Source organism: Calliopsis andreniformis, chromosome 3 (assembly GCF_051401765.1).
Source record: "Calliopsis andreniformis isolate RMS-2024a chromosome 3, iyCalAndr_principal, whole genome shotgun sequence".
Classification (NCBI taxonomy): domain Eukaryota; kingdom Metazoa; phylum Arthropoda; class Insecta; order Hymenoptera; family Andrenidae; genus Calliopsis; species Calliopsis andreniformis.
Window position 1 is genome coordinate 28862048 of NC_135064.1, and position 27724 is coordinate 28889771.

The following is a 27724-nucleotide window of genomic DNA, read 5'->3' on the forward strand; positions in this document are numbered from 1 at the left end:
TTCGATTGATTCGAACGTTCATCATCGACAGATCAGAAATTCTAAGATGAAAAAGTGTTGGCTAATTGTAAGCTAATGTCCTTGAACGGTTCGTTAATGCGTTATTTACTCCCGAGGATTAATTATGTTCGTAAAATTGGATCGCATTTAGTAAACATTGAGGAAGAATCGAATTGATTTTCGGTGGAAAAGAAGTAATGTCCAGGTGAATCCAGATCTGGTAAAATTTGGGCAAGTTCCGTGGTCGGTTTGGTTTGGACCGCGTGTACGGAATACGAGAGTAGCCGGAGGTAGCCGAAGGGAGTCGAAGGGAGCCGAGCGGTAGCGGAGCAGTCGGCGATTGCGTCGCGACTATTTAAGGAGCAGCCGGTTAGCCGCGCTCATTCTTACCCGAAACATCGTGTAAGTTGGTTCTACGTCCTACGCAATATCGAGAAAGAGTTCGCTTAACGCAGAACGAGCGATCGTTTGTGATAGAGCAGTGCTATATACCGGTACGATACTCGACAAAGTATCTCTAGTGGATTTGTGAAAGAGACACGAGTGTGGACGAAGAGAAGAAATCATGGCTGACAGTGGTATCAAGCGTAATATTCCCATCAAGCTCGGTGACTTCAGCGTGATCGACACTGAGTTTTCCAACATACGGGAACGCTTCGACGCCGAGATGAGAAAGATGGAGGATGAGATGTCACGATTCCGTAGCGAGTTGATGAACCGCGAAAGCAACAACTTTTTTAAAAGCACCACCAGGTACGTTGCTTCCGGCATTGTTGCTAACCACAACCACGCACCTAACCCTTTTTACAAAGGCACACGGTCACTCTTTTCCCTCCCGTTTGCGATACATATCCGTCTTCTCTTACAATTTATGAACAGAACGCACATATTTTGCTTTCTCAACCAAAAAGTCTATTCGAGTACATGTGAACAGAAAATGGACTTAGCATTCAACATACCGTCAACTATTCGTCCTTTATTTTATCCTAGCGGGGGTCTACAAAACTTGTTTGTTTACGTGGATGATGTTATTTACTCTCTCTACTTGAAGGAAACCTAGATTTCTTCTGGAATAAGATTAAGCAGAATTTATCGCAGACTAAAGATGGCAAAGAGAACCAATACGTGCTGTTGCAGCCGATTCAATTGATATTTTAACGCTGCAAAAATTAAGCAGCGTCACTTTTCGTTTACATTTGCTTCGATTTACAAATCTTATTTTCGATTGTTTTTATGTTCCTTGTACTTATTAATATTTACGAATATTTAAGTATTTATGCGTTATTACGAATCGAATCGATCGATACTGTATTTTTACGATGCGAAGTTTACATCGAGACGTCACATGCGGAGGGCTAATCATTTAGAATGAATTGAGATTCTAATATTAATAAAAATAAGAGAAAGTTATCATAGAATTAGTTTAGAATTCAATATGAAAAGAAATTGAAAGAAAATTTCGATTTAGGTATGTATAGTTACACCGAATATGAGCTGAATTTCTTTTGGAAGCGCATCGTATTACGTATTTCTATAACTTCGGCAAATGCACACGCGCGAGAAAATGATGTACGTAGGATCAAAGTGAACCGATCGATCGTAAGCGTTTCGTGACATAGAGTAGCGGTCGCAACATGAGTGACTATTGAGTACAGACATGTTTTTTTCGACTCAATATTTGCAGAGTTATGCGGCAGTTGTTGATTTTTGCCGCGAATTAACATGACGGTATGCCTCAAGAAGTTGCGTAGGCACTAAATCAAATCTGAACTCTTAAATGTAGGTAAAGTATTGGAATAGTTTGAATCTTCACATTGGATCTTGCTGTTTGAATATCTGTTGTGTAAGTTATCGAGTACTCGAAGACGTCGAATATTGAAATGTTTATTAACGTAAGCGAATATGTACATACTTAATTTAAACGTTTCAAAATTATTTCAATTTTTTTACTTTGTAAAGGCATACATACATACCATATATATTCGTATGTTGGTTTCACGTATTTCAGTAACGCACGTAAATTTAATGCATACGTATATGCCTGCTATTTATAGAGACTTCGTCAGGGCTTGCTGTAAAGAGCACGAGCCCCCTTCGACGATATTCTCCCCACTAAAGTTTCTAGCCGGGGGGTAAATGAATATAAACGAAAAACCAAACTTTCGACGGACTTTCGATTTGCACCTGCTTGTTGACAAGACGTAAACAGCTTTCGTATTTTCTTAAGCTAATAAGATAAAAAAATTGAATGCGATTTAGATACTGCAGTAGTATTGAAAAAATGAGAGGAGGTAATTTTGATGTGCGTCTATGTAATAAATAAAATAAACAATGAAATGGGCGTCGAGTTATAATGGCAAAGTGTATTTTCCAATTGAAAGGTACATACCGAATAGGTTTGTCATTGGATCCTAAAATGATTGCTCCTCTCACGAGCGGTGATTATTATGGAAACGTTCGTCGCCCATCCATTGCTTAAAATGATGGGTTGCGTAATGGTATCGTTTAACGCAACTTGTTGCACCTGCAAAGGACACGGTTCTTCCTGTAATCTCGTTAAATGCTTCACAGATATCGCGATATCGAACGAGAGCAAGGTTGTTTGCCATTTCCATGATTAAATTTGAAAACGAGTCGTAGCTGAGTATATTTTACATACTCTGCGAATTGATATACTTACCAATAATATCTACGCGAATTCCAAAACCGTTTCCGATGAATGTCTAGTAGGTAACTATTAGCTGGAGGTGTTAAAAGAGAGGAAGATAGGTGTACATATAAGTGCGTCGTGTCAGTGTATCCTTGGCACTGACACGTTACGCGATCGTCAATCCCCACTCGTAGAATTGTCTACTAAATTGCAAGCGGGAGCCGCGGAAAAGGTGCAGGAGAGGAGAGTTGCGTTGATCGTTGATCCTCTGTCATGTTGCACTGCGTAGTAATATTTCTGCTTCGTTAAAAGCAACAAGCAACAACGCAAAGCCTGTACTCTTTTATCGCCAAAAATGATCATCGACGAGGATCTCTATCCGCCGGATCATAAGACGGTGATCAAGTTTCGGTAGGTAGCATCGTATAAATGGAATTTTGAAATGATCGCGAATCGCTTTGGCTTCTTTCCAAATTTCATACAGAACTTTAGATAACGCGACGAGAACCGCAGTTGTACGTTTTCGAAAAAGAATCGATCAACTGTGCGAGTGGATCGATGACTTGAGCGTATTCGATTCTAGTGAACGATACGTTAATCGTTATTATTTATTCAATTCGTTTGTCAAAAGTGTGAAGTGGAGTGCTTCAGCATTATAAATTATTCGAATAGACTGTAACGATAACATTGACCAGATGTGCAGTTTTACGATATGCTGGTATTACATGAAACGATTGTGCGTTAGAGAAATGCAGAAAGTTATTCAGAACTGACGGAAGATATCCGAAGATACTCGAGATTAGCTTTTTAATGGGCGAAGAAAAAGGAAAGAAAGGTGGAGAAGGTGCAGCTCGTTGAAAATATGTAGATCCAGAAATGTGTTGGGCTCGGATTCGGCACTCGGTCGGTGAGTAACGCGCGCAGGTGTTTGCTCGGTATCGATCATGAATCGTCGGTAGATCTGTGGGAGGCGAATATGGATCATTACTTAGGAGGTCCGAGGACTCGCGTGGCGCTGACGTAATCGCCGTTCAGGGACGGCTCGCCGCAAATAGATATGTATCGTTCGAAATAAATGTTCGCGAGCTTCTTTCGAAAATGTTTTCTAGTAGGTACGCGAGATGACTCAACTCGTAACATTGTGAAGTAGTTTCGAAATTTCTTTTCTCGTCTCGTATCTTCGATGGCTTGCGATCAAATTACTCCATTTTCTCAACACCTTCCATATAATTATTCCTGCCGTCGCGTCGATCGAAATTCCTTGCAAGACTGTAAAATTTCAAGAACATATTAATAGCGATGATACTAGGATGAAATTAGTTGGAGGCGAAGTTATGTTAGTGAAAACGGTGCGTGGCCGATCGCGATGGTAAGAAAAGGTACACGTAGCTAGACGTCGCACCAGGCTCTTACGGTGGAAGGAAATTAATCTCGCAGCTTGCGTGTAACACGTTACCTTTCTATGTACGAGCAAGTCGAATCGATGCTCGAAACTTTAGAGGTGAGCAGCTTAACCGTTGAGATTTATGCCCACTCACGATTAAGTAAGCCCGTTTGTCGCTAACGTTGCATGCTCCGTGCATTTTCAACTCAGCCTTTGGCTACCCACGTCTCTTTCATTTCCGCGAATCAAGACCGCAGCTGGTCATACTTGAAACAAAATTAGTCGCTTCGTGCTCGTTCATTTCTTTATGCTAATCGGACTGTTTACTCTTTTCGTAGTAGATAGGTAGATACATAATTTTATAATTTGAAAATTCATAGAAACGATAAAACGAACATCGACTACACGAAGGGTTGTATTACCATTACGTGACTGGCGAGGTATCACCTTTCCGAGTATTAATCGATAGATTCCTCGAAATTTGCATAGTGTTCGCAGTGTGGCTAACCAAACGGGGGGAAGTAGAGCTATCGCACGATCACCAGTCTCGTATATCGTCTCCGTCGCTAATTCTTTTCAAGCCACTTTTCTAGGCCAAGTACGCGGCAATTTGCATTCCATACCGTGAAATTTATAAACTATTCATTGAAATGTTGCCAGACAAGAATCGAGAGATGTGTCCTTCATCCTATCTTTGTTCTTGCAATGAAAACACTATTGTACGACACGTCAGTTATGAATGAGGAAATTTGGAGAAGAATTGGTGTGTCTGTTTCGACCCGTATCTTCCGCAATTTTGCCGAGAAAAACTTGATTTGCATAGCTGAATGGAACCCAGACCTTACTTACGTAACCAGAAATCGACATAACGAAATAACGAAAATTCATGAGAGCTGGCGGGTAAAGGCTGTGACTTATCGCGTGGCATTTCCAGCTCGTCGATTCTCTCTTGCAGAGATCCTGCTCGGCTGCTCGGCATGAATTTCACCTCTCCCGCCGACACTTGCTCTTTCAGACACCAACCACGCTTTGTACCAGGATCTGTCTGCTGCTGAGGATAATTGCTACCGCATTCTATATCTTTCTTCCACTAACTTGTCACTTTCACTGCTTTCATGTTTTACAATAACGTTTACGTTTTGATAGATTTTTATCTTTTCTTCCATACGAAACAGTTCACCTAGGAAAAGAAAAGAAACAGTCGTTACGCGTTGGCTTGCTTTTTAAGACTACAAGAGTTGAAGTAGAGGAGACGATGTGGTACTTGATACTTTGCGTGACAGTGACGGGACACGCAGCACTTTTCTTGAAATTAGTGACACAGAACAAAATGATTACATAAATGCAACTTAATAAATTCAGTTTAACTATCGCTATAGTTAAAGTATCGCTGTTGAGAAATTGTCAAATTGTCGTAATGAAGGGGGAGAGAAAAGAGAGAAAAAAGAGAAAAATTTGAAACCTAGAGGAATATGCGAAGGCGAGGAAGTTCCATCCTAATCTTGATGTTAGTGCAATATGGTCAGAGCTGCCTAGCTGTGCTGCACTATTTTAGAGTTGTTTCGGTCAACCTTCTTTACAAAGAAGGAAATGGCCGTGACTTCCGGTTATTAGTTTTTATGAATCACACGGCGAGTTGCCATTTAGTTACAAAGTTTGCCTATAAATAACGAGAACACGTCCGATTTGAACCTGACAATAAATTGATTCGTAACAGGATCGCAGATTATTAATAATATCGATTAACTCGAAGTATACGTATAATAAATTGGAAGTACAGTATCGATCGATGATTGTGAGCCGCTTACAGTCTGAATGGATTAACAGTCTATCGTGCGTTACCTTGAGTTACGGTTAAAATGTATGATAGATGATTAGAATTAGAATTTGATTTCTGTATTAATTGAATTAGCGATTATTTTTGCGTTTATCGTATGCGATAGTTTTACGCAACCGAATGTTTCGTTTTGCAAACATTAAATCTATTATCTATTGAATGTTTCGATTAAATGATGTTTTAATGATTTATTTGGTATCCGATGCTTCGATTTGCAAGTCTAATTTTGCTTTTCAAATAAAACGTGTTCTTAACTGTAGCGTGTTATGTATAAATGACACACACACACAGACCCACGCATACACACAATTATTATAATTATTATTAATAAATAAATTAGTACATGTATAATGAGCTCGATTTGAACCTATTGAAATATTTATGAGATAAATCGAGTGTCCAAGTTTGGATAAGCATTTAATCGCTTGAGTTTTCTATCGCTCTTTTTTCAGAGCGATCTTAGATTGGCTATCTTAGATTGACGATCTTAGATTCTGAAACAAGTAAAGTGATAAATGATTGATTAAATAAAAATACCGAACAACAGCGACTCCACGTGTTCGGAGATATCTCCATAGACCTTCGTGTAACTGAACGGGGATGGAACTTTGGGTGTTATTTCCATATTTTTCCTACTTGTAAATACAATGAAAAATCTAATTCTATCCTGGGAATGGACCTTACTTCGAACGCAGTCTCTTGGCGACGAACTAAAACTTGACCGATTACAATGTTCCTTACCGTTTTGACACGGCATCATAAAAGAAAATTGTGGTAACGGGAATGCAATGGTTTGTCGCCAAGAAACGTTAAAAATTGTATAAAAAAGGTGTCGATGAGTCTGCCGCTAAGAGTGGCGACTTATGAAAACGTTTTGAGACAGAAACTAACCGCATACCGAAGTTAACAAAATAATAATTGCCCCCTGTTACCCCTTGCTCGACTTCCGTCTCGCCTTCTGATTGGCTCTCTGCATTGGCACGTTGGTGACTAACTCGAAGTCGACATCACACGAGCACCACCGAACACCGTACGTCGACGACCTCGAAGACCGAAGGTTGGGACAAGGTCGACCCTGCAGCACCGCCAACGCGGTCCGCATTCGACAGCTTCAAAAGGTGACGCCACTGTGTGTACACAGAAACGATTCATCTATCAACGTACGGAAAAACTGTTCGCCGCGTACCTTTGTTAGACGTTAGAATAGACACCAGTCACTTATTTTTCCACATGTTGCACAAATCCTGTGTAGATTTATGTAGATTCACGTTGATGTTAGTTGAAATCGGTGGTACTCTTAAGGCGTGGAAACTGAAATTTTGAAATTTAAAAATTTGAAATTTTGAAAATTTAAAAATTTGAAAATTTGAAATTTGAAATTTCCAAACTTAAATTTTGAGTAACCGCTTAGAATACAGTTTGATCTCGTATCGCTTTGCTTCGTTGAATATCGTACTTCCTTGCCATATAAAATCCAATGAAAAAAATTACTGAAATGCGTGTAGTCTACGAAGCGAGTGCCATCTTTCAAGTAACCGGCGATGAATAATAACTCGTATCGTTTCAAAAGCACTATTTCTGTCTGTTCTTTTTCCTTGTGGGCACCTGTAGGACATCATCGAAACCACTCCATAAAAGGTAATAGTAGCACATCTCTCCTTGTCAATCGTCAACAGCAATTAACGTAACTGATATGGTGAATTATAATTAACAGGCTAAGTAGTATGTAAATAGCAGCGACGCTTTCTGCAGTTTGCTTGTTACGGGTTGTTCGCCAAAGAAAGAAATCGTATGCTAAATACGCTAACATTTGAGCTGAATCTGCGGCTAGAAAGTTGGCCTGTTAAGTAGATAAGCACGATCTTGTAGTTCCTTCGTTTGTCAATGTTTCGTGTGTCTCTTATTCGTTCCATCTTCACCGTAGGTAAGGCACATCTAGGTCACCCGTAAACGAACGAGTCTCGATCGAGACGCGCTTACCCTTGCCATTTTCTATTGCCTTCGACCACACGCTGTCATCGTCGTTGATGCATTCGACTTGTATTTTTTTTTGTTCATTGTTCGACTGCAGTCATCCCAAAAATGTTCGACGCGATCAAAGAGTCGACTACTGATCGAACGCTTTCTGTGCCTTTCAGTACTACCACACAGAGCACTCAGAACAGTAGTTCCCTGAGCCCTCAGCATGACTCGGCCTGGTTGGACGGTCTGAACAGCCCCCTCATCCAAGATGAAGGTGACAGCAAGATGCTCAAGCTTCGATTCGACGTTTCACAGTACACGCCAGAAGAGATTGTTGTTAAGACTGTGGACAACAAGTTACTGGTAAGTGAAATGCATACTTACAATTAGCATCTCCTCTTTTATAGAAACCGAAATACTGAATAGGTATCTACTCGTCTTTGTAGGAATAAATTCCTGACAATTCTTCTCGCGATTTGAATAGAGTTGAGTGAGATCGTTCCTTCGTTAACTTGTTCAATTTCTGAACCACGTAGATTGGAAATTTATCTGGGAATATAAATGAAGAATTGTCTGGTCCCGGGTTATTTCCATGCGTGACAAATTGCTGGCAACGACTATTGAAATGGTCCGGTTCTGGATTGTCAAACGAGATCGTTTCTGCTGAAAATTGCCCCGCTCTTGTTGTCGACATCTATACGCGACAGGATAGAGCAGCGCGAAATAGAATATCGCTTAATTGGGTCCATAAGACTTTCTTCTTTGACAATAAATAAAACGTGAAATTATTATATTTGACTCACCGTTAATATATTTCATTCTCAAACGCTCGTTGCACAATTTGGCAACGCACGAATCTAGCTCACGATTTTGCGTAATCGACACCGCGAATCACTTTAGCGTCTCATCCCAAGCTTTCGACCATAACCAGCTTATGATCCTTTCACACGTGAATGTAAATTCAGTTTCCCCGAAAAGAAATCTTACACTGGTTTCTCGCGAAAAATATTTATCGAGTCATCCATTTGAAACACGCGCAGCAGCTGTAGTTTTAATGAGATGCAAAGTATTTGGTGTAGGGATACGTATGTCGCGCGAAGAACGATGAACAGGAAGCAACTTGGAATCCTCAACCGTTTTTCCGGCCTGGCGCTTAGACCTTTTATGAGCTATATTGAACGTACTAATTGTTCCTGTTGCGTCAGTTTCCGCTCGGAAGTCAACTCTACCGGTCAAACCGGAGTAACTCGCGTAGGTGCAATTGTTGCCGCTTAAGAGAATCGTCGCGCGTCTTACTATCACGCGCAGACTCTCACTTTGGACTGCATCATGACAGCAGCCAATACGGTAGTTTTTCTTGTTGCTTCAATTGCGATTTTTCAACCATTTCAATTTCGGAAATTAATGGGATTTGTCGCTTCTTCTTTCTCATTCTTCGTAAATACGAATGGAACAAAAAACAGAACTTTTCGAAAGTTGAACAGCATTTTGCTATTGGACTGCTTTTTTCTCAGAGCTAAATTTGATGGATTGGTTAAAAAAAAGAATGTGCGCAGGAAGTCGAAGCCAGAATTTTCTCCAAAGGGTGCGTGCGTGCGTGCGTGCGTGCATGCACGCGTTCAAGTTTCTTCTTTGGCCGGCATTCCCGTCGACTTGCCGACTAAAATAGCCCTCGCCAAAAATAAGTTCATGCCGCTCGTCACGCCGCGCGCCTCACCACGTCCTCGAATAATGTTCGAGCATTGTAAAGTTTGTATGCAACGTTTAGAATGGTTATAATCTTTTATCATTTTTACTTCTACTTTTCTAATTGCTCAACATCCCCCCCCATTGATTATTAAAACAAGACTGGAGTCTATAGGAAGATATTACTAGTTGGTGGGCATGTTCAAAATCAGTTTTATCATAAAGGAATTATACAGAAGGTTGTATTCTGTATAGGTACCTTGTAGAGTGAGAGATCAGGAAGTATATTTGATCTTTTCCGCCATTATTCTTCTTCTACGTATATCTATCTCTCTACTTTTATATTCGTGGGTTACATCAGTAGGAAGTAGAATTCAATCAGAGGTATAAGAATATGAAAAAATTGGAAAATTTTGAAAAAATGGGACATAAAACGCGAATATGTAGCACGGTTACACAAAGTATGGAAGCAAGGTCACTGACCGGCGCCGCGGCGTGGCGTGGCGTGGCGCGGCGCGACTGCGGCAGTAGGGTCTGTTAACTCCAAGAAAGATCAAAGCAAAAGAGACGATGTTTTACCTCCACAGACAGGGACTGCTTTATTCCAATTTTTTTTCACTGAACGACCAGTCTCTGTCTGATAAACTTTGACCCCACAATTTTTTCAGTAATCGAACCGTGAGACAACGACGCAGCGGAACGTTGCTATTAACACGTCAGTACAATCAGAGTATACCTACATACACATATCCTGCTTTTGGTTCGTTACGGGGAAATCGCGATTGTTTAGCATTAATTGTGTTCCTAATTTCTACGATTGTTTACAATGAAATCAATTGAATGATTTGTTGTTTGACATATATTCGTTCGATAAAAGAGATACCGAATTACCCTTGATCGGACAACGAAATTTGAGACATTTCAAAGCCATTATAGATTGATGTACTTGAACGATGCAAATGGCCGAAAACCTTGTCCGTCTGAATCGATTACACGCGCGTTTCATTTTAGTAACCGTGACGTGTCGTGATCTTCCTTAACCGGTCCTTATGCGAGCAGAATGTTAAAGTACTGTCATCGAACAGGTTGCGCGGTGGTCCTATCGTGGTCAAGGTCCAGCTCGGATTCAGGTCGACTGGGTCCGAGTTGTAGCGTAACGCGGTCCTTAAAGGGCTTCTCTCCAAGGACGCGTTTCGAAGGATGAGCAACAGACCGAAGCGAAGAACGCGAGCACAACCCCCCGCTCTCGTGTTGCGAATTCGCTGACGTCATGCTCTCTCGATAAAGTACAGGTACTGGATAAATAGAAACAAGGGTCGCCGAGACCGGTTTCTTCGGCGCGGCGCGGCGCGGCGGTTTCATTTAAACGAGTCACAGCGCGGGGCTACTTGGAAAGGAACGATTGTGAAATATCCATTCATTTGGCTGCGTTCAGGGCAACTGGAACGATTCCCTGTGAAAAATGGCTCGATCAATTTTCAGTAGTCATCGATAATATTTGATTTGATCTATGGATCAATTGTTTTGCTCAAAATGTCTTTTTTTTACAAACAACGTTTACAGTTCGAAGACCCAAAGCTAAAATTGAAGTCGTAGATGGAGTTGCTTGTAAAAACGCGACACAATTGTGGAGCACGTAGAGTGTTCCCTTTTTCGGTCAAGGAGAATGTGCCATTAGACGATCCGGAAAGGCGTCACGAGGTACACCAACGCCGCCATCGACTTTCGAGAGCTTCAAACGATTCGATGATCTAGCTTTACGAGCGTTCATGGAAAGAAAGTTGAGACAAGAACTTTAAAATTGAGTGGTTATATTTAGCTTCTGAGTCAGAGTAATATCTCCTCGTTCCCGAACTCCCTGCACGTTTTTGGATTTGCCACGAGTCAAGGAATAGAGAACGCGAGGATTGTTAACTTATCGTTAGACGATATTGCCAAGAGTTGACACATTGTTAGAACAAGCCTTGCATATTTGGAAACGATCAGGTACAGGTTCGAAACTAATTGTAAGCCGGCGTTAGTGAATTCGATGATTGAGTGTCGTTAGAGCCGGTTCCATGGTTTGCGTAATCCTCACGAGCGTGGTAAGACGATATGTATTCAGCCTAGAAAGCTTAGATCCGAGACAGAGTTGGGTTACCAGCGGCAGCGGCAGCGGCAGCGGCAGCGGCAGCGGCACCATGGCGAAGCTAGTTCTCGCATCCATCCCTGTTTTCCTTTTGCTCTCCCATCCCTCTCTCTTCCCTTTCTGTCTCTTTCCCCCAGTTTTCCTCTGTCTAGAGTTACCTGCGCCCACCGTGCCGGCTGTTTGCTCGCTTTTGGTCTTTCATGGGCGAGCCCGATCGATATCGCGAGCACGTGAAGGAGAGTGTCGTGGCGAGGGCGAGGGCGAGGCGCGCCACGATGGGTCTCGCTTAACCAACGAATCTTCGCTACTTTTTATCTATTACTTATCCTATCGATTATTGTGGATCTTACTTGACAAAGAATCGAAGATATAGGCTTGTTGCTCTTATAGTTCTAGACAAGAACTACGTTGAACCCTCATGTGGGTTTAACAGATACTTATACCTACGTAACATTGGTTACAAGTGATACAATCAGATATAAGTATAATCCTGGAAGTAATTAATACTTAATCAGCGTGTAAAACGACACTGTTTTTTTACCTATTAGACTAGACTGAAGAATCATGCAGTTGAAAGCCATCCTTCCGAGCGAACTCGTTAATAGAGATTCAAATGCCATACTTTCACAGTTGTTTCGTTTAGTAGATGCTCGAGTGCCTAAGCGAAGCGCGATTCTCTGTTCCAGACTGGCAATTGCAGTACCTTCCATTTACATGCTGTCTTTCACAACGCTACATGCGCCTCTTGCATTTCCTTTTTGCCTTTCGTCCGTAACACAATCTTCTTCTTGGAGATGAAACCTCAAGACCGCACCAGATAACATCCTCTGTTTTTATTGCGCGATACTATGCTCCCTTTACTTTTTCATTTTTTTCTCCTAGTCGTGTTGTAACCAAAAGGAAAGACCCGGCTACAGTTTCTTAATATTCAAGGTTTCGATGTCTAACTGGAGTCAGTGTACACTTTAGTACGCAGATTTATAATAAGAAATGTTTCAATTTCAATGCAAACTGAATTTGGTAACGAGAAGAAATTGTAATACCGATATAGCCTGTATGATCGATATTAGCTCGATAAATGAAATTGGATCTGTTGATAGACATGTAGGTTGCATAATGAGTCGAACGTGCGTTCGATTCGCACTCGTTCCGCGATTTTTCGCAAGGTTAAGGTCAGGTTATTTGGTTTGCTGGCAAGCAACAAGCGCGCGGATAGATCGGTCGAACTGGTCCAAGAACGAGAGCACCTTCGACACAGCGCCGAGGTGAAGCGTGAATAGTAACCCGGCTCATTAGCACCGTTTGCGTAATGTAATTAGCACGGCCGCGATCAGTCTCGCCCGCCTTGGCCCACCCTCTCTACCGCGTGATAGCTTCGTCGCTTTCCACGCGTTTCTTGCTCTGTTTTCTGTGCCCATGTTTCAATATAATAGGTAGGTGTAGATGAACGTTGATATTGCTGACAGATCTCGTTCAATTGTTCTGCTATATTGCTATATTCTGCTACTTCCTAAGAAATTGAGAAAGTAACTCCTACGTCGACGTCGAAATAGGAGTGTGTATCTCTTTCCCAGCACAGGATGTAATTGAACTTAAGACTTACGATAAAGAAATAGCGTTGATGAAAAATATCTTCGCAGATTTAATGTTCCTCTAAAATTTCGAAAACACGGTGTCGTTCAGGCGAGAGATGCGATATTGTCTTATTTTTATTCGACTTATTGACCCGCTGCGCGCTGTTACGCGAAACGAGACGCTAAGGAACGAAGAAGGGGCATAAGCGGATAATTGTTTGATGCTCGAGATAAATTGTTTAACCATACGGTTTCTAAATGCGGCGATGACGATTAAGAAGCGGCTTTGCATCTTTGTCGTGTGTTTCGCTAATGCGATTCATTTATACGAAATCTCGTAAGGAACTACTTGCTGTGCCGCGCGATATTTGCATTGCATCGAATGGTTGGCTACTCGACGCTTGCCGGTCGGGTGATGCAATATCTATTTATACCGCGTCTCGTCGCATAAGCCACTTAGTCTCTAGATGCTGTCCGATTTTACGAATCGCCGCAAACAAGAAACTTCTTCCAAATATTAGGCCAAGGAATTTCGATGTGCCTTTAAAACTCTTCAGGACGATGCTTTTCCCTTTGAATAAGATTTTGAAGAATGTAATAGGCTGTTTTATAAATAACCACGAATCTTGTTGAAAAAGTACTTCATTCAAATAATGAAATGGAACAAGAGAAAGAGGTATCGATTCATCATAAATAAACGATAAGAAGAGGGTAGATGACTACCCTAATGGACCAAGTAGAATCTGTGGCGCCCTTCTGTCGCCGTTTGCCTGTACCCTCCTTTTTCGCTTCAAGGTTCCTCTTCTTTACGATATCATCGATCCCAGCGATAGTAGTTGAACTCAACTGACGCGTTCCGATTTCATCGTTTTCCATAACCTACTCTTCTATTCGTTTGCATCACTCTGCGACACACGCGTCCTTGTTCTCCTTGCTCTTACCCTTTCCTGTTCACCCCTATTTTTCAAGAGTAGGTACTACACAGAATATAAATTCTACTTGCGATAGGAATACTTATCATATTCAAATAATTTGTATGCTTGAAATGTTTATTGCAATCTGAAAATGAAACTTTTCTTTTGATTTTTTTAGGTCCATGCGAAACACGAAGAGAAGACGGAGAGCAAATCGGTATATAGGGAATACAATCGCGAATTCCTGCTGCCAAAGGGAACCAATCCCGAAAGTATCAAGTCTTCGCTGAGCAAAGACGGTGTCCTGACTGTTGAGGCTCCACTTCCAGCAATCGGATCGGGCGAAAAACTCATCCCCATCGCGCACCAATAGGAAGCACAAATCCAACGGACGAACATGCGAGAACGTATCCCAAATTTTCCTCTGAAATTCCATCATTCGTCCATTATCCGTCAAATAGCTCCCATCTGCCTCCTTTTCTCCGTAAGTCCACCTTTTTCTTTTTTCCTCCTTTTTTTCTCTTCGACATCTTTCCTCTTAATTCGTTCGCTGCAAACCAATTACTTTATTTCAAATGTCTTGTGTCTCAATTTTTGTTAGACACAAAAGCATCGAAAAATAAAGAAAAAAGTATAAAGAAACGCGCGACAAAAAATGTTCAACGAGAAAAAAGTTCTCTTGGGAGAACTTTAATTTTTATGATCAATTTATTCAAGCCTTCGTAAGCAGGAAGATTTCAAATTTCACATTTACAAAAGTAAATTAAAGTTCTACATCAAATGAAAAAAGTTCAAATATGTTTACTTTAAATAGGTTTGCGCCATTTGTGGATCATTGATTAGTTTTTATGACTAACCATTATCTCGAGAAATAATCAATTCGATCAGGATCGTCGCGAAAGCGCAAATATATATATTATATTAATCAAATGTAGAAAAACGAGGAAATTGTCAATCGAAGGAGGCTATAGGACGTCGCAGGAAAATACGACATCCATAAGACAAAACCGCCTAATTTTATATTAAAATTAATGTAGAGGTATTTGATATGCAGTGTTTCTTTATTTTCGATCAGCTTTGTTGCTTTGATACTTTTTTCAAATATCTGTATTTTTATGATACTTGTTAATCGACAAGCAGAGAATCAATTCGTAGATCACAATCTATGAGCCATGATTGCACGATCTACGTTCGACAAATGAAATAAATAAACGATTGCATCGTAATGTTCTAACGGCGCTTGGACGTCGTTGTATTGTATGTATAATACTGTAGGAGAAAACAATATGGATGTTTGATAAATTATTATACGTTTTGGTACGATCAGCTTTTTGACCAGCTTTATGTACTTCCTTTTTAGAAGTACCACCAAATTTTCGCAAAGACACGCATTGCCTTTAAAAATATATGTTGTTTAGATATTGCTTTGTGAGAAGTACAAAGGCAAAAAAAGCAAACTATTCGGTGCATTGCGTACTCATGCACCACGAAAATTATTGATACAAAAAAAATGATGTGTTAGTTTTAGGTGTACTACTGCGGTAAAAGACTATAACACAAAAATGCTTAGAGTACGTAAGCAATGTAATATGGTTATAATAATTATTATTACTATAATTATTTATGAATACTTTACCATTACTGAGATACGTATAATGTTTACAAAAGGTAATGCGAACAATTGTGCAAGTTTAAATAAAAATAAACTTTAAAGGTACTGCCCAAAATGCATGTGTGCGCGTTCCTATCCCACTTGAAATTAATCAAATTTTTTGCAGACATTATCGCAGTTTATTCATTTGTAGATCTTTATTAACAAAATATTTCATCATTTTATATACATGTAGAGAGACACTACACGCGGTTATATCTCTTCAGACTAACATGATTTTAAAGATTTATACAACAAACGATAGATACAATACAATCGTCAGCCATACAAGCACTGCATAAAGGTTTTTAGATATCACGTTCATTCACATATGTTCATCACGCATTTCGTTGAAAAATATATATGCACAAGTTTCATTTAATAAGACGACGTATTTCGATCATTATATGTATTTGATTCGCATTTCTAAATGCAATGTAATAAGTTTAGCTGACTATCCCCTAAAGTAGTAGTTCCCGTAAATGTCTTACTTCAAATTGAACATGACAAACTTATTGCGACGATTAAATAACAAATTGATAATTGCTACATCAATTATTTAATCGACTAAGAACCGTGTGTTCGAAAAATTATAATAAAGTATTTTCAATCAATCCTATTACTTCAACTTACATTGATCGAGTTAGTATAAAAAATATATGACGATAACATGTAATATGGAATTTAGAAACAATTATATACATAGAAGAATTATACACATTTTATTTTTATACAAATTGCTAGCACGCACTGTCTTCAAAACGAAAGAGAACATTCACTTTCAGAATTATGTATTTTCAATGATAAATTTAGGTTTCAAATTTATTTGTTTTAAATTCAGATTCGATATTTATACTGATTAAATATTACTCTTTTAAAGGTAATAAAAAAAGCATCAACGATCGTCGCACAATAAATACGATATAAAAAGACTGTTACGCATAGATTCGGTAGATTCCAGTCACATTTCACATATTTGTCTCATTGTATCTACATTTCTGCTAGTTACATCGTACCAAAATCGATTTCTAAAAACTGTATCCTTTCAGAAATCAAAGACAAGAAAGCTGGTTTGCGTGAAACGCAACCATCAATCAAATCCATGTTTGAAAAAGTTCTCTTCTCGGACGAAGTAAAATGTAAAAATTCATATCAAAGTATTTTCTGGGCAGAGATACTAATATATTGTCCCGATTAAAATTCTTATGTGTTATGTTCTATATACTTGGAATTTCTGCGGAGAATAATGGGGCATCCGATGCTGTGAATGTCGGTGACTTGCCTTCTCGAGCGATGCGAAGCGCTTGATGAACAGACACCGTATCCAATTCCTTTTGATTTGGTTTTTCGTTATCTAGGCAGATGTCCGCTGCTCTTTTTCCAAATGGTTCTAACACTTTCACTCTATAATCGACAATTGTCGACACGGGATTACCAGTCAATCTCAGATTTTCCAAACAAGGCAGATGACCAATATTTTTCACCTCTTCGATTTTCTCGATACGATTACAACTCACGTCCAGTCCCTCAAGTGAATACAGTTTCGAAAAGCTTGATAATGAAGTTAATTTGTTCTGTGATAGATCGATGTACACGATATAACCGAGTTTCGTATGCAAGTCATCTGGCAACGTTGTAAAATTATTCGATGCTAGATATAATTGAGATAATCTCGGTAACAACGTAATATTCGAAATTTCAGAAAGAAGATTATTATTCAACGTTAAGCATTCTATGTGAGGTAACAATTTGATCGCTTCATCTATAGTTTCTATTCGATTATCGCTCAAATCCAAGTGAGTAACCTTTAACCATACATGCGAATCATTTGCATTTTCAATATTTTTATGTACTTCTTCGCACATGGCTAGCTCAACTATGTTTCTGAGCTTCGTATTATTCACTGTTAAACGTATAACGGTATCTCGTAGATTGCCCATGTGATATATTTTATCTACTGGATACCAATTGATCGTTAGATCTTCAATATTTTTAAAGCTTGACAAATCAATTGACAATGTTGACGAGTAAATATTGCTAGTCTTGTATGGCTCTGGGCTTCCTTCAATAGTGAGACCGTGCAAGTGGGAATTAAAATCCAAAACGTGACTGAAATCATATTTCTTATCCACTACTTCCAACGGTGGGCAAGGCTGCTTTAACCTTTCGCTAATTGCATACAACTGAAACAAAGACTTCTTGAATTTTATCCAAGAGTATGTAAGAAATATTTTCATATAACATCTAGATGATTCATGATTACCTGCACTGGATTAAACTTGTAACTTTTAGATTTCTGCAACAAGTTATTGCCTTCTGTAAAAAATTCTAGAGCCATACTCTGTAAGAGGAAAAATATATCGTATATATGTAAATCCAGAAATACAGCTAATTCTCTAGGCATTGCTTTTTTCAAATAGTTATAAACTGCATTCAAGTAGATCTCTAAACTTGCTCTACGTTTTTCTACAAAGGCTTCACACTTGTTGCCAATAAGTTTCTTAGGTGGCAATATGTCTTTCTCGACACAATGCTCCAGAACAAGCTTATCGTGAAGTTCTGCAAACTCGTTGTACCTGTAATAGTAAAAGAAATGTAGTGAGTATTAAACTTTTAAAAATATATCAAACCTGTGATTTTTGTTAAATGGAGCACAATGAAAAAGAATGATTGGTGACGACGAGATACTGTACTATTATAGTAGTAATAAATATAGGTATTATTTGGGTCCGCATTTATGCGACAAGAAAGGATTGAATGTAAAGACAATTAAAAAGTTTGTTAGATTGTTTTATTCGATAAGTTATAAAGAAATGATACACAAAAAAACTGAAAAGCACACAAAAATAAATCTTTCATCGAACAGAGAAATTAAGTGATGTTTTACGCAATAATTACAATGAAGAAATCTGAAATATTAGCTGAAGTATACGATAAGTCATTACGTTACAAAAAGCAGATTAAATAAATGGCGTTTGTCAATCATTGAATTGCTAAAAAATACTAAAATATTAGAATTCGATGAATACCTATAATTCCTTGAAACAGTAAACGGAAGAGACGAAGTATGCCACAATAAGGGAGCCGTAAACGCTCACCTGTGCTTCACGGTCCATTTGATCGAAGCTATCCTAACCTCGATACAGTAATAAGTGACACCGTCCACGGTGTCAGCCGAGGGTATTTTGATGTGAACGTTTTCTTGATTTAACAGGAGACACGCCATTCTTTCTGAAACTCCCTTCGGTAGTGGTCTACTTAAGACGTGGCAGACAAAGCTGTCAGTGTGTCGAACAGGCCGAGAGGTTATCCCGAATTGAAGCGAGAGAACTGTCAATATCGACTGTTTTGCATCAGAGAGAGGGATAATTGTTATCCGTTTGGTGCATCGTACTTTGTTGCTTCTACCACGCAGCCTTTTTTACTGGTACTTCTCTCACTATGCAACACGGCTTCACTCTACGAACGTTCATCTTTGACAACTGCTACTGGCTAGTAGCTACTGCTGTTATTATCGTAGTCGTAGTGCTTCCACCTTGTGTTAAGCTAAACATCGGGTCGACCTCGAGTACAACCAGCTGAACCAGCTCTACTGTCTTGCAAAGGTTCTCATACTTTTTTTCCTTTCAATTATGGGTGCATCCCTTAATTCTTATGAAACTTTGACCTTACGATGTAAATAATCTTCAATGCTACATCGATGCGAAAATAAAAATCGTCTGGTAAATGACCAACGCGTGGTACGTATAGAAACTTAATCATACGAATATTCTTTATATTACTTAATTATGTAAAGAATCTATTACTAGAAATATATCACTTGATGTTCACAATTCTGTTTTATTGGCACGTAAATTCATGTTTCGTGTACACTTATTTCTAACAAATTCTTAATCCATTATTGAATTTAACATATGTATATGTATTCTGCAACATATTTTCGTGAATTTGAAAGATCGCTTTATAATTTTCATAAATTTACGGATCTTGTTGCTATTTGTTACCTATCGAATGAAGGAACGCGCCCATTCACAGCGGTTCTCATTGGTGACAACCTGTTGCTGCAATGGCGTAATCAAAATTCTATCGATACAACTTTTTTCCTTCTTCAAGAATCGGTACACTAATTTTTCATAAAGTTTTCTTAAGAGAATGTGACGTAATATGTAACAGTACATAAAAATACAAACAAACTAATACTGTTCCGTTAAATTTATTTTACACATCTTTTCGCTGTGCGTAGCAGTTGTTCACAAAAAGATGGTCATTTAAATTCTTGTCGAATTGCATCACTGATATCACAATACATTCGAGTAACCGTACGTTTTACATTTACACGAACTCTTCGTTGAGTCACGCTTTGATGACTTGGTCACAAATGCATTCATGATACGCTTTGCATTCTGTGTTAAATTAATTTTTCAAAGGCTTGTTTTAATTACAAATTATTATGTTATAGTTGTCAGAGATTTTACTAAGATAAATATCTACCACAGAATTTTTTATTATCATTATATTTTGTTAGTTTTATTAACACTATTACTAATAATACTTTATTTAGAAACACTAAGGACATTTATCATCTCTATGAAATGCGTACAATATTCTGTGATGAAGTATCAATAACTGACAAGAAGTAATGCTATTAGTAATATGGTAGTTAAAGCCTGGAAAGAGCATTTTCTACATATGAATATGAAACAGAGAACGTAAGGAAATGAATATCGAGATTGGTGTTGGATAGGATATCGACACGATTACGCCACTGTGAATCGGTGGATGCTGCGTCAGGAGCAATGGCGGCATTGGCTTACCTGGCCAGTATCTATCCTTCCCCTCTCCTCGCCTTCCTGTTCGTACCGTTGTCACGTTCCTCAGGGCAACCCGACGAACCTGTTGCCCGCTCTCATCCAGTGTCGTGTCGCTTTCACGACGGCCGTGCGCGATTCCTCGAGATTGCCGTCTTTCGAAAACGAATCGATTTACCAACATTTTTCTACGATTTTACCCATTATTTCATTTCGTTGAACAACCTTTTACATACCAAGCGTTTCTTTTCAACTTTTACAACTGTATCTTGCTCTGAATACAACCGATGCAACAATGACGTGAAATAATTTGTGAGCGTCACGAGTGAAATTATCCAGAAGGTGATTTATAATCGATACGTTTGGGCGTTTTTTTATTTAAAACGGAGACGCGTGCGTCTTGTGTAACATTTTGGAGATTCTTTTACCACGCTATGTTCGATAAACGTGAACGGTTGTGTGAAAATGGCTTGAAACATTCTGAATCAACACAGGAAAATCAAACCAATCGATTTGTAGGGAATGTTCGATGTTGTATGTGGATTCAAGAGGACTGTGAAGATTCTTTTATAGTTCCAATTCATGGATTACAGTAGTTGAGCAGCGTCCTCTTTTTCTGTACACGATGTTGTGCTCATAGTTGAAAAGTGTAAGAAGCGCTACTAGTGAGGTTTTTATGTAGTAACATTTAGTGAACAATGAGGGTTCGATAATCGTGCGTAGAGTGTGTGTAGTGACATATGTAAAATATATGGTGAAAAGTGCCACGACTGTTTCTGGACGTCTTTTATCGTGCGCTTCTCTCTCTGCTCTGGTGATTTGAAACCATGGTAAGTTTTTCACGTTTGATGAATTCTTTGCTCGTTATGTTTTATGAGAGATACAGATTTGTACATATGTAACTGCTACGCGTTAGATATGATATAAATGACCATTTTAATTATCTTCTTATTCTAAAACTTTAGAGACTTCTATTTCGTTAATTGTATTCCTACTCTCGAAAGAATCACTTTCCTCAAGCTTTGAAATTTGTTCATTTCTGAACAAACCTGTCTGAACCGCTTCATGGATTTGAAAATATCTATTGATTAATTGGCAGCCTTTTGGAAGGTGGTGAAGAGTTAGAGAACGCGTGACAAAATGTGGAGATTTAGCAAAGCGTGCGACGGCTTCGTGACTCATAACCTCGAGAGAACCACTCGGGCAGGTAGTAGGTATTTCAGCGGTGGGCGGACTCTCGAATTCCTTGTCGTGTCGTTAACAGTCGACTGTGCCGAGAACGAAATCGTTTGTTCTTCGATTAATTCAACGAAGCAAAATTTCTTTCTTTTTACGAAATGTATCAGTACGGTGCGCATGCGTATTATTGAATTGCGCAACCACAGATTTGTGTAACTGAATTTCCGGAGCACGTGGCAGAAATTTCAGAATCGATCTTTTCCTTCTTTAATAAGGTTATACAAATGAGATACCTTTGTAATTTTGCAAAAGTTCCATTTAACAATAACTCAGAATGTACTGAAAAATTGTTTACATATCTATATATCCTTTTTTATATTCCATTGAGTTTAAAACGAAAACGTAGATGTAGCTGGGAATAATATTAATTTATCATTAAAAGAAGAAGTTCTACGCTGAAAAAAAAATAAGAAAAAAATGCGTTGAAAAGCGAAAAGAGTAATTTGGTGGTGTTTGGTCGTAGGGTAGAATCTCCGATTACGCGTACACGCAGAAAGCAACGAGAGGCTAACGAAGAGGAGAATGGAGGATGGTGGCTGCCGCGAGGCCGTTCGACGAAGCAGGAGCCTGAGACCGCAAGCAAAGGTGAGTGCCCGCTCTCTTCTCTTTGGAATGTTGCGTTACATAGATACTTTTCGCGTTCTTACCATAGAGGATGGTTTATCCACTTTTTATGAATCCTTAGAGGACAGTCATAAATGAATTCACAAGTACCTACATATTGTTTTTCCTCTTCGTTTCGATAATGAACAGTACTTACCTGCCTACTTATACATATGTACGGTTTTACTACACTATCAGAATTGTACAGCACTACGATAGTCTGACTTATTCAAGGAGTATGTCAACGCTGCCATTCATTTTATCGTTCTGCGTATCTTTATTGAAAAAATGGAACGAATCTCACGAGTTACATTGTAGGCCGTAGACTGTCGAAAGAGTAGAAAAAACCGAGTGTCGAAGAGGAATGAGATCGTTTCCTCCGCGATAGAGGTACATATACTTTTACTATAGGTCATAGGCCGCAAACCGTGGAGGAGATCGGTAAATTCACTGCGCTACTCTCTCGCGGTCAGGCAATTCGCCATTTTATTTTGCTTTGATGTTATGATGACGATGGTATATGTAGGTAATATATTTGTCCTTTTCTATTTCTCTTTCACACACTAAATCTATCTATCTTCGCTAAGATCAACGCATCTTTTCACAGCTTGTATGCTTCTCTGGTCTTAAAACCCATTCATACGTTTCCATTCATAATTAGAAATTCCATATCAACTTCGCGCGTGTAGAATGTATACTATCTTACATTCTACGCGCGTATTAGAAACGAAGATGCGTTTCAATTTGGCGATGCAGTCGATACTGTAATTTTCGAAATCACCATTTTTCTGGAAGACGTTCATTCGTTCGTTCCATACGAACGAATGCTTTCTTTGTGGGTACATTTATTCTACTTACGCTTATGCGCGTACCTCTTTCGTTGCAGCGGCGTAGGGCGCAGCGTTCTCGTTGTCTGACTGAGAGGGCTCACCGTTTCTCCTTCTTTCATTTGATCAAGCGAATTGAGTTCGTTTTGGTACGTGACACGATCCCATCTGGAACAATGCGGAGATTGCAGTATCTATAAAGCATGAGCAAGTACGAAAGACCGATAATACCGACGGAGGTTGTTTTGGAACTAGAAACCGAATAAAAATTACTGAACGACCACTTGGCAAATATTTGAACCAAAAGAAGCATAAGTTCTATAATTATAACTATCTACAGCTGGGCTAATGTGTTCAGGAGCCCCTCCCAACATTTCTGACTACATATGTACATATTTGGGCACACTTTTAATAACCCTTTGGATTTGCAATACCATATATTATCCTTAATATTCAGAGAATCTTTGCTAAATATTAATTTTGATTAGTTCTGAAACATGCTGGATTTCGTAGGATTCAAAGGACACCAAATTGAAACCGTTCCAAGATTAATCTGTTGGGGATGGGAGTTAAACCGCATAGTCTCATAAGCTATATTGGTTTAAGTAAGATAGAATTGAATTTGAGTTTCAGCATACAGCGCACTCTTCTATAGAGTAGTGGTCTATAGTTCTAAAATTAAAAGGAATTCAAGATGCCTACAAGTTTTTTGTCAAGCGTTAGTAACCATTAGCGACTGATATTTTATAACAAGAAAAAAGAAAATAATATTCTGCTAACCTATGTAGGTAGTCATTCAGTCATGCGATCGCAAGTCAAATCAAGCGTTTATGTACTGTAGAATTGAGGTGTCGCAAAATGTTACTCCTCAATAGACAGAAAACTAGTCGAGAAGAGTCTCGTTTTACGACTGTCATAGATGTAGTAATTTTCACAAGTGCACTCGTTTCAAAACTGAATATAGTGTCTCGTGGATTTTGATTTAAAAAACCTATTTCGAAAAAGTGTGATTTAAAATTTTCCCTTAAAAATGGGAATCGAGCGAATTGAATATTCCTACCATCAGAAAATCATAGCGGTTTAACTTGTTTGTTAAGAAGCGACTTCGCCCAAAACAGCATTCCAGTGAAACTGAAAAATCAGCAAAAGTTGAGGAACGCTGTTCATAGACATATGTACATCGTTCGAGTAAAGTCTGAAACGAAAGTTAAGGAGGTAGGAGGATCTCGATCAATACCTAAGACACCGCACGAGATACCTGAATTATTTAGCCATGCATTTATTGCACAGTCTTATCGAAATTGGGAAGCCAGAAGGTTCGCAAGCCACGTAAGTTCGTTTTTCGTAGCTGAGGAGAAACGGAAGAGCAACCTGAAAAAGGAGATATTTACGATGCGATAGGTAGAGAAAAAAGGGATTCATGCTTACTGTTTTAGTAGGTCGTTCTACTTGCGGAGGACTTACCCCGAGTTGTAACAATCCTCAAAAAAATTGCCCATCTTTGAGCTGTTGTAACTTTGAAAAAAATAATCTTATACCAGTGAGCTTTGGCTGATTTTTAAGGACAAAGCTTCTACTTTCTCGCCCCTGAATTCAATTTTCCCAATTGCGTTTCTACACTCGGCTGCGAAGCATGAAATGAGAAAAGGCTGTTCTGCGATAATATGTGTATAAATAGTATCTCGTAATCGAAAATGTGAATGTTTGTCTGGCTGTGGACAGATTGCACGAGCTGGGGTGATACATTGACGGTAATATCCAGCTGTTTCGCATGAAATACGAAAGCCGGTGTCGCTGTACCTTTGTAGATCTCCAATATTGCTAGCCGGGTTGAGTTACGAGAAGGTTGCTTCTTTGAGCGTGGCACGTTCAATAAATACGTGTTCAATGCGTACGCTTTGTTTTCATCTGTTCGAAAGTCATCGTTGTTCTGTCGAATTGCGTTCTTTTTTTCATCAGTAAGTTTCAGTCAGTGAGTTCCTTCTCTTTAATCGGTAAGCACTTATTTTTGGTCTAAAAGAAAATCTGCCCTCAAGATGCGCGAATCGATTAATGTATTTTTACGATTACTCGTATCAGTATCTTCGTCCTCGAGTGTTCCATGTACCTCATTAGATGAGTATGGAGTCAGTCGACAAAGATGTTGGAGAAGTTTCGAAGCGGAAGATTACCGATATTTTTCGCAGTCCAAGAACGATGGTTAAAAAAAATGAGTAGTCGGAAAAGATGGATAACCGCGAAGTACGGGCACGTCCGAGCAACGATCCATTGTAGAAAAATCAATCGGGCGAAGTGCTCGGTTCCGTGTACGTTACGCCGGACCTCCTTTCTTTCGATGTCGCTTTTTTTTTCATATCTCGTTCCATCGTCCTCCGCCTTCCACTTCTGCACGCGCCATTTAAGCCTGCTTCGAACACCGGAAGTCGTGCTCGGTTTACCGCCAGTACCGCCATTCCTCCCTATTCTATGCACGTAACATTCAACCTCGCCGTTTATAAATTTAGGTATATGTACCTACTAGCTTGCCTGGTTATTTCCAGTTAATGGAAACTTTTGAGAAAAGCTTCGAATATTTGTTTCGAAATATTTCTTGGTTGATGGAAAATTCTTCCTTTTCAGAAGTAACGACCATCTCACTTGTAAATTTGAGCAAGCTTTATTTGAAAATGGGATCAATTTTGTTTTTCAGACAAACTGGTGATACTTTTTTCAATATCTAGAAGTAGGAAAAGAAGTTCTGATTTTAACAGAGAATGTATTTTATCTGTCGAAGAGGATATTTCGCAAGTAATAAAGAAGGAAAGAAAAAAATGAAATCCGGCTCACTGAGGCGTGAGATCGTCGCGTCGCGTCGCGTCGCTCGCGTCGCATCGCGTGGTACTGTGCTGGGGAGCATATGTCTGTGCAAATGCATCACATTGAAAGTTCGAGATCTCCAATTTACCTTCTTCAATTTTCCCCACCACAAAATCGCACGATCATTTGCCGGTGCTCGGGAAAAAGCTTCAAGGAAAATTCGAATAGAATATGCACTATATTAGACAGTATTCGACATGTAACTTTCCTGCAACATTGATTTTCCTAATGCACTTTTTCGCAGTCAGTTTTACCAACAGCGGCACGGTTTTGACCAACTTCTTTTGTCTCTCGAATTCCTCCAATGCTTCATACCCTGCTACATAATGCATGATTTACTAAACTTTAAGCAGGTATAGTACATTATTCATGTATAATTCAGTTAAATTGCATCCTAAGTAATTAATAGATACGAGTGCACTGTCGAATCAAGTTAATTTTGGACTTGATTTGATTGCACCCTTGAAGTACTTACGTATTGTACAAAGTCGTATCGAGAAACTCATTTGGCCAGCTTGAAAAGTGATGTTAGCATAAGGGTGGCAAGATTTGCATTGATAAAACCTAGTCGAAGGTCGAAGAAATGTTGTTCAGAAATAGACGAACTCGATGAACTGGATTTATTCGAGCAGGGTAAAAGTGTTCGCGTCGGCTTATGGTCGGTTGGCTACGCCATTGGTAACATATGCGATCGCGTGGTATCGCATCGCATAAGAACGTTCATCAACGCAACGGCACACACTGGTTGAACGCGTTTTCTCGACACACGCGCTTCTGTGGTCTGTGGTCCCTGGTCTGGCTTGCCGGCTAGTCGGATCAACAACCGGACGTTCCTTCGTTCCTTGGGACTCGAGCTTCTTTTGGACTCGAGCTTTTTTTGGACTTAGCCTTCGTATTCCGCTTGCCCGCGAGAAAAGGAACGCTGTTTCGATCGAATGCTAGGTCAGTGTTGGGTAGACGTGTAATTATCGCGAGCAGATCGATGCCAGTTACCATCCTTCCTTCGAAATGCGATCGGTTCGCTCGGAACGAGATCATTCCACGGTACAACTAGCCCCTTGCTATTTCTACTGTGCGTTGCAGTTGGTTGAGAGAATCGTTTCCGAGAAGACTGCAACGAGCTACTTCTTTGCGCATTAAGCAGCGCTATCAAAGCATCCATGGAATTAACAATTTCCAATCGCACTACCTACTTACTTCCTCTGCGAACAAGTCCGGTTCTTTTACGAACTTCTTGCAACGAGACGGAGCTTACTGTTGCACACCGATGTCGATTGAAAACCTTCATCTTGTGAATGTTGCGCATAAAAGTCTTATACTCGCGTAAACGTGGGCAATTGAGTTTCGACGAATTTTCCTTTCCATATGACAATTTTCTTTGAAAATAAATTCGAACGACAATGTCCGAATTAAATTCTGTCCGCTTTTATGCTGCGTTCTTTCACGTGGAAGACTAAATTAAGAAAGTGTCGACGCGTTGTTCGAAATATTGTTGCAGCCACGCATAAACCTCCCAGCAGTAATTTGCCCAACACGTGTGACTTCTCTCTTGTCTTCTTTTTCTTTTCTCTCCTCTCCTCTCCTCTCCTCTCCTCTCCTATTCTC

The 27724-nt window shown here is 39.4% G+C and overlaps 2 protein-coding genes and 2 long non-coding RNA genes across 8 annotated transcripts; 3 read left to right on the plus strand and 1 right to left on the minus strand.

Annotated features, from left to right (window-relative positions):
- Positions 1-380: 380 nt before the first annotated feature.
- On the plus strand, positions 381-14508 carry LOC143177470 (alpha-crystallin B chain). 4 transcript variants are annotated; one of them, XM_076375384.1, is made up of 5 exons: positions 381-753; positions 6873-6989; positions 7483-7509; positions 8010-8196; positions 14314-14508. In XM_076375384.1, the coding sequence occupies exons 1-5, from the start codon at positions 566-568 to the stop codon at positions 14506-14508; spliced, it is 714 nt and encodes a 237-aa protein (XP_076231499.1). In that variant the 5' UTR covers positions 381-565. The 4 variants fall into 4 exon arrangements, with proteins under 4 accessions (XP_076231499.1, XP_076231500.1, XP_076231503.1 ...); XM_076375386.1 differs by lacking the exon at positions 381-753 and adding an exon at positions 2926-3061; XM_076375385.1 differs by lacking the exon at positions 7483-7509 and having other exon boundaries at positions 382-753.
- Positions 3772-6866, plus strand: LOC143177473 (uncharacterized). The gene is made up of 2 exons (XR_013001574.1): positions 3772-4151; positions 5210-6866. It is a non-coding gene; the product is annotated as an uncharacterized LOC143177473 (long non-coding RNA).
- Positions 14509-15333: 825 nt separating the features above from the next.
- On the minus strand, positions 15334-19360 carry LOC143177468 (nischarin). 2 transcript variants are annotated; one of them, XM_076375381.1, is made up of 3 exons: positions 18885-19360; positions 18050-18362; positions 15334-17969 (listed from the first exon to the last, which is right to left on the minus strand). In XM_076375381.1, the coding sequence occupies exons 1-3, from the start codon at positions 19010-19012 to the stop codon at positions 17004-17006; spliced, it is 1407 nt and encodes a 468-aa protein (XP_076231496.1). In that variant the 5' UTR covers positions 19013-19360; the 3' UTR covers positions 15334-17003. The 2 variants fall into 2 exon arrangements, with proteins under 2 accessions (XP_076231496.1, XP_076231495.1); XM_076375380.1 differs by having other exon boundaries at positions 15334-17981.
- A 2582-nt stretch (positions 19361-21942) lies between these two features.
- On the plus strand, positions 21943-23463 carry LOC143177379 (uncharacterized). The gene is made up of 3 exons (XR_013001555.1): positions 21943-22048; positions 22297-22418; positions 23323-23463. It is a non-coding gene; the product is annotated as an uncharacterized LOC143177379 (long non-coding RNA).
- Positions 23464-27724: the final 4261 nt, after the last annotated feature.